We start from the raw sequence: 7,023 nt of genomic DNA, 5'->3' as shown, positions 1-7,023 counted from the left end.
TAGCAGAGCGGTCTCTGTCAGAAAATTTGCTCACTGGGACCCATTTTTGGATTGGTGGTGTTTACCCAATAAATGGGTTTTCCCAGAAATGAGTGGTATACTACTCATTAATGGGTACTTTATTTTAACCGTGTGTGTAACGAAGTCCCAGTTAAACTCATTCCGGAACCGGTTCGGATTTCTGAATGGAGTCATTATGGATTCCAAATCAAATGCAACAACCGATTCCGACTCAGAATCGGTTGTTGCATTTGATTTGGAATCCATAATGACTCCATTCAGGATTCCGAATCAAATTCCGAATGGTTTGACCGGGGTGCATCAAAAATTCAACGTTCAACAAAGCTATAAACAGTTGTAGCGGTTGTATTTAGCTTATTGAAAATGGATAGCTTTCGCGCGAAACTTCTCAAGAATCTCGAATTGGATAACGTTGAAGGTAAGCACAATATTTGGCTATGCCTGTGATAACGAAAATATAAGCTCTATTTATCAGTAGTTCGCCAGCAATATCCCTTTCAAACCGACGACGAAATAGAAGACATTCTATTTCAGCGATACCGAAATCAGATATTTTCCAATGACAAACTTAAACAGAGCATAAACAAGTGTAAAACATCAGATTCCTATCGATTCATTCCTCAGTTTCACTTTGAGCTACCAAAGCACAGTGATGGCCTTGCTCAAAAATTACGCGAGGAAGCAAGAACCTTATTTTTGCAGAAGCGCAGCAAAGAACTGTTGGACAACAACGAGTTGAAACTTCTGTGGAGTCTGTTGGAGAAAAACTATTCACCGCCATTGATGGGCGAAGAGCAGTTCATAAACTACGAAAACTATTGTCAAGTAGCCGCTATTGCAGGGGATAAGTTCAAACGCTATCTGACAGCGTCCACTTTTGCACGGTTGGTGGTTTCTAGCAGCTATCCTGGTAAAATAAGTGTGATGTCCTTGTTTAACTATGCGATGAGAAAAGTATGGCTACAGCAAACCCGGATTGGTTTGTCTCTGTACGATTATACCGGACAAGGCTATTTAAATGAATCTGACCTGGAATCCTATATCTTGGAGTTGATTCCAACTTTTCCACAGCTGGAAGGGTTGGAAAAGTCATTTCACAGCTTTTATGTGTGTACAACGGTTAGAAAATTTTTCTTTTTTCTGGATCCATTGCGAACGGGCAGGATTAGGATTAGGGATATATTAACTTGTAGTTTCCTAGATGATTTGCTGGAGCTCCGCGATGAGGAAATACCGAAAGATGCACAGGAAATGAACTGGTTCTCGGCTCCTTCTGCTCTAAGTGTATACGGGCACTATCTGAATTTGGACAAGGATCACAACGGAATGCTCAGCAAAAAAGAATTAATTGGCTATGGTTCCGGAACGCTTACGCCCATATTTCTGGATCGTGTCTTTGCCGAGTGTTTAACCTACGACGGGGAGATGGATTACAAAACGTACCTAGACTTTGTTTTGGCTCTTGAGAATCGTTCAGAGACCCAAAGTTTACACTATCTGTTTCGTATACTAGACGTGGAGCATAAAGGCTACTTGACTGCATTTACCCTGAATTATTTTTTCAAGGGTATTCAAGATGAAATCTCAGCTCACCGTGCAGAACCTGTAAATTTCGCCGATATCAAGGATGAAATTTTTGATATGGTGAAACCCGCGGATCCCACCAAAATTACCCTGAAAGATTTGATAAACAGCGGTCATGGCGAAACGGTTGTTTCCATACTCATCGAATTTCACAAATTCTGGGCTTATGAGAACCGGGAAGTTATGGTGACGGACTCCACAGCAACCGAGGAAACGCACAACTTATGATATTCGGCCTGCCTTAGAAATAAAGATGAAGTAATGACAGCCTTGTGATTGTCAGGTGCCTTTTACTACACATCCTACATCAACTTAAGCATTAATTAACATCAAACTTGAGCTTCATGATAGATTAAGAGAATCATCTGAAAAAACTACTCATACAATTAGTAGCTTACGTTTGTGAGGCACTAAAAAACATTTAGACCTCATTTGAATTGCATAATTCAGTTTTCAAATACTCATTCCAATTCATAAATTCCGCATGAAGACGAAACACTGTCCCATCCCTAGCTGCCCATAAAAGAAAGAGGAAAATTACATTTTTAGTCAACCTAATTCATAAATGCAAAAAAATTGAGAATTTAGCCATTCATAAATGTAAAAAAATATAGTGAACCAAATTTTATTTATAAAAAATACATTTTTAAAAAGGATTATCTCATCTTCTTTGGTGTTTTTCCGCAGTTTCCGATCAAATGCCCCACGTATCCAATTCTTGATGTACTGATTCTACTGCAGTAGTTACATTTGATAGCCAATTTTGACCCGATATGCATCTTACTATAATGATCCTTCAACATTTGAAACTTATTGTACTCCAGCTCACACTTTGCACATTTATATGAAACCCTGCGCCAGGTATAGGTAACTTTATTAGTACTACCATCAGCAGCCAGCTGTCTAACGTGCAGCATTCCGTGAACCTTGTTAGAGTGAGATCGGCGAGCCTTTTCAGAGAAAAATGATTGAGAGCAGAACTCACAAGCCACTGGGTGGGCGACCAACTTGTGATTGCGCAGATCCTTTTTCGAGCGAAAACTCTCGCAGCAAAAATCACAATCTCGATACTGCCGATGAACAAGTATGTGATAGCGAATTGTATTGATTGACCAGAACCGCTTCCGGCAATGATCACACTCATAGGGTTTATCTTGGTGTAGTTTGCGAGATATTGGATCTTGTTGATCCTCATGGAATCTGGTATGATGGCTTCGAAAGGCGCTGGCATCTATAAATGTTCGTTGACATGGTTCGCAGGTAACAGTGGAAGCTATCAACTTTGCGCCTTGCGAATGGTATCGATCGTAATGGTTTTTCAGAAGCACAGCCGAAGGCAAATCCACACTACATTTTTGGCAGTTGAATTTTGATTCGTGCCTTTGCATATGAGCCTGCAGGCTATGCACGCTATCAAAACTTTTTAAAGGACAATGAACACATTTCACGGTTTTCGGAATATCTAAATCAGTTGGAGGCTCATTACCGGAAGCGTTTTTGCCACAATCGAATTCGTGAGTAAATAGTTTCTTTTTAGTTGAAAAATGTATGTCGCAATACTGGCAAGGGAATGACTTCAATATGTAGCTTTTGATAGCGTGTTGTATCAATCCATGTACTGACTTGCAGGTTTTTGAGCAATTGCAACAACGTAAATTCGCCGTATCAATGTGGTTCTTCATGTGAAAATTTATACTCTCTTTGTCGGTGAAGAACTTATCACAAATTTTGCAACGGTAGTCCCGGTTTTCGCATTTACGTTTTCCAGCCGTGCCGTTTTTCTTTTGTCTCTTGGCCTTTAAGAATTGTCGATCAGCTAGTTTCTTATTTTTTCCAGGATTGGTGCTGTCGCAGTTAATAGAATGGTCATCTTCAATAACTTGTTCTTCTGTTTGACTGAAATACTGTTGTTCGAAGTTAGTTACAGGAGTTTCATCTACAACGATAAACAGTGCTTTTTCCTCATTTTGAAATTTTATATTCTCATCATCTATATCTAGTTCTTCTTTTACAACCAGTTGGTTTGAATGCAGGTTTTGGAAATTATTCTCAAAATCGGAATAAATTACCTCATTTTTAACGACAGGCAGTGTTTTTTCTTCATATTGAAGCCTTCGTTCTCTAATTTTCTCGCTGATGATTTGACATTTCTGTTGAAAGGCATAAAACTCCTCCAATTTCACCAGACATTGGTGGCAGATTGCCGAAGGAAAATCCTGCTTTACGGTGAGCGTGATATTGACCAAATTTCGAAGCAAATCAATGATTCGATGGTTAGGCTCTCCGCTGGAGGGGAAAATGGGCTTTAGATCCCTGTCCAAGTAGCAGAACCGACAGTACGATTCGGGTTGCTCGATTACACTGTTGAATAGTTTACATATATTATTCCTACTTACTTTTATAAGATTAATATCAAAGCAACACTAAACTTACCAGTCAAGAATTTCATTTCCAGTTACAATCATCGCAATTTTTTAAACTATACAGGCAGATTGGCTGCTGGTGCTAGAGGCTTGACACATCAACTCAAACTCAAGCGTGATTTTTGAAAACAAAAGTAAATTACCCAGTAAAGTTCAGCCGGAACTGAATTGGAATTCTGGCTGGTTCCAGTTTGTATTCCGGCTCCAGTGACACAACCGATTCCAACTAGAATCGGTTGTGTCACTGGTGCCGGAATACGAACTGGAGCCAGCCGGAATTCCGGTTCATTTCCGACTGAGCTTAACTGGGTATTTTTAACTGTTATCCACCACGACGTTTGTTTGACAATTCAGCGGTGGGTTCTGTCAACAACTCGACAAACATATGATTACGGCCTAAAAGCCAACTGTCAAAATCCACTTTGAATGGAAATTCTAGAGAAACCGTTACTAGTCGAACACAGTTCACAACAGTTTATGAAAGATAAAACTTTTCTCTTTCATTAACTACCAACATCTGTGATTGGCGTGTAACGGTTTGTCCGGAATTTCCATTCAAAGTGGATTTTGACAGTTGGCTTTTAGGCCGTAATCATATGTTTGTCGAGTACTCCTGCGAACAGAAAAACTCGTCCGACAAACATCTTTCGTTAGTTCGATTCGTTTGATGTTGGATCGAATCAACGATATTGTTGGACGTCGCACCCCTCCCCAGATACTCATTCCGGAACCGGTTCGGATTTCTGAATGGAGTCATTAAGGATTCCAAATCAAATACAACAACCGATACCGACTCAGAATCGGTTGTTGCATTTGATTTGGAATCCATAATGACTCCATTCAGGATTCCGAATCAAATTCCGAATGGTTTGACCGGGTCAGAGTAACGTCAGAAGAAGTAAAGAATTAATCAGCTGATCAGAAACGCCTCTAATACCCAATCAAGCCATTTGATTTTGATTCGGAACCCTGAATGGAGTCAGTATGGATTCCCAATCAAATGCAACAACCGATTCTGAGTCGGAATCGGTTGTTGCATTTGATTTGGAATCCATAAAGACTCCATTAAAAAATCCGAACCGGTTCCGAAATGAGTTCAACTGCCCACTGAGACGTCCAAAAATATGTTTCAAAATCGTTCAACACGGGTCCAACGATGGACGTTCGTTGAACGGTTTTTTGGACGTTGTCCAAATTGGTCCAACGAACGTCCTTCATTGGACGATTCTGAAACCAACCGTTCTTAGAGGGTGGGTAGGGGGGTTTTCGATTGATTGACACCGGTGTAGTGGAGTGCACTGAAACTGCACTGTTTTTGCACTTTCTAGCAGAAGTGCAGAAAACTGGGTATGTTCCATTGACACTTCTGCTAGAAAGTGCAAAACCAGTGCAATCCACTACACCGGTGTCAATCAATCGAAAATCGTAATAAATTGCCTCTGGGACAAGACACACAGAAAACTTCCATTACCTAGCAGTAGGTAATTTTAAATCTGTGCATCCTACTTCCTCCAACAAAAAACGAAAAAGAGGGAGTCCAAATTTACCCAAAAATAATGAGATATTCCCCAAAGCCGACTAAATTTCATCCCATTAATTTTGAGTAAAAAAATCATTCCCTCTCGCTTGTTTTCCGGCAGTGAAATAAGGACAGCAAATTAAAATTACCTACTGGTAGGTAATGGATTTTAAGTGTGCATGCGGATAGATGTTTTCTTTTTCCTTTTTCATTCTTCGTTTCTAACTTTGCTAACATACGCTCTCATTCTGATTCACATATTGCCCACATGCTTTCTCATTCTGGCTCACACTGGTTCAAAGTGACGTTTCGTAGCCGCCCTCTAAGAACGGTTGGTTTCAAAATCGTCCAATGAAGGACGTTCGTTGGACCAATTTGGACAACGTCCAAATAACCGTGTTGAACGATTTTGAAACAATTTTTTGGACGTCTCAGTGGGTTCTTAGAGGGCAGGATTGCCTAATTTCGTTTTTGCTTGAAGCGAAACTGAGCAGAGATGCCAGATTTGAAGATTAAATCAAATTTTGTCTTCAATTTGAAGACATTTGAAATGTTGTGAAGACGAGTTTTTCATTTTGAAGACAAATTTATTCGGATGTCTGTCTGATTTCTGTCAGAATTCTGGCTCAAAATCAATAACCGATTCAGAATCCTGTCCGTTGACGAGAAATGAAGACATTTTTTTTATAAAATTGGGAAACGGTGTTGCCAAGACCACCATGGCAAGCAGAAAGTTAGCCAAAGTTGAGCAAAGCGAAATTGATGCTGGCAGTTTCCGCGAGCATTTTGCGCGATTTGTGCGAGAATTCTGGCAACAAATTCGCTCAAATGCAACAACCGTTACTGACAGAAGCGGTTAAACCAACCGATGCTGCTCACTTTTATCCAGAATCCAGCCAGAAATGTACGGCCAAGATCTCTGCACGCTTCATGCCACATCTTTGTCAGATGTTTTGCTCGATTCATGCTAAATTCTACCAGGTAGGAATTGCCACGATCTTTGCACAGTTTATGTCCGAGTTATGCCAGGGTTTTGCTCGGTTCCTGCCAAAATTTGTCAGAAAACGCGAGCGAAACCGAGTTCGCCCTAGCTCAACTAACCCGACAGGATACGCGTAGAAATCTGACAGGGCTGCCAAATCAAGACTTACAGAAATCTAGCAGAGCGGTCTCTGCCAGAAAAATTGCTCACTGCCCTCTAAGAACGGTTGGTTTCAAAATCGTCCAATGAAGGACGTTCGTTGGACCAATTTGGAAAACGTCCAAATAACCGTTCAACGTCCATCGTTGGACCCGTGTTGAACGATTTTGAAACACTTTTTTGGACGTCTCAGTGGGTGGGATCTTGTTTTCAGCCTCCCAGTTAAGCTCAGCCGGAAATAAACCGGAATTCTAGTTGGTTCCAGTTCGTATTCCGGCTCCAGCGACATGACCGATTCTAGTTAGAATCGGTTGTGTCACTGGAACCGGAATACG

At 40.7% G+C, this 7,023-nt stretch overlaps 2 protein-coding genes across 4 annotated transcripts; one reads left to right on the top strand and one right to left on the bottom strand.

The window, feature by feature from the left end:
* The first annotated feature begins 235 nt into the window (after window positions 1-235).
* LOC131690315 (serine/threonine-protein phosphatase 2A regulatory subunit B'' subunit gamma-like) lies at window positions 236-1,872 on the top strand. 2 transcript variants are annotated; one of them, XM_058976006.1, is made up of 2 exons: window positions 236-439; window positions 500-1,872. In XM_058976006.1, exons 1-2 carry the CDS (start codon window positions 385-387, stop codon window positions 1,831-1,833), a joined length of 1,389 nt encoding a protein of 462 aa, XP_058831989.1. In that variant the 5' UTR covers window positions 236-384; the 3' UTR covers window positions 1,834-1,872. The 2 variants fall into 2 exon arrangements, with proteins under 2 accessions (XP_058831989.1, XP_058831988.1); XM_058976005.1 differs by having other exon boundaries at window positions 497-1,872.
* A 342-nt stretch (window positions 1,873-2,214) lies between these two features.
* On the bottom strand, window positions 2,215-4,142 carry LOC131690314 (zinc finger X-chromosomal protein-like). Of its 2 annotated transcripts, XM_058976004.1 has the most exons (3): window positions 4,039-4,142; window positions 3,675-3,966; window positions 3,405-3,541 (listed from the first exon to the last, which is right to left on the bottom strand). In XM_058976004.1, the coding sequence occupies exons 1-3, from the start codon at window positions 4,068-4,070 to the stop codon at window positions 3,527-3,529; spliced, it is 339 nt and encodes a 112-aa protein (XP_058831987.1). In that variant the 5' UTR covers window positions 4,071-4,142; the 3' UTR covers window positions 3,405-3,526. The 2 variants fall into 2 exon arrangements, with proteins under 2 accessions (XP_058831986.1, XP_058831987.1); XM_058976003.1 differs by having other exon boundaries at window positions 2,215-3,966.
* Between the last annotated feature and the right edge of the window lie 2,881 nt (window positions 4,143-7,023).

The sequence above is a fragment of the Topomyia yanbarensis genome, chromosome 3, assembly GCF_030247195.1.
Source record: "Topomyia yanbarensis strain Yona2022 chromosome 3, ASM3024719v1, whole genome shotgun sequence".
NCBI classification, from domain to species: Eukaryota; Metazoa; Arthropoda; class Insecta; order Diptera; family Culicidae; genus Topomyia; species Topomyia yanbarensis.
Note: the sequence above shows the minus strand (reverse complement) of the source record. Positions and strands in the feature narration are given on the sequence as shown.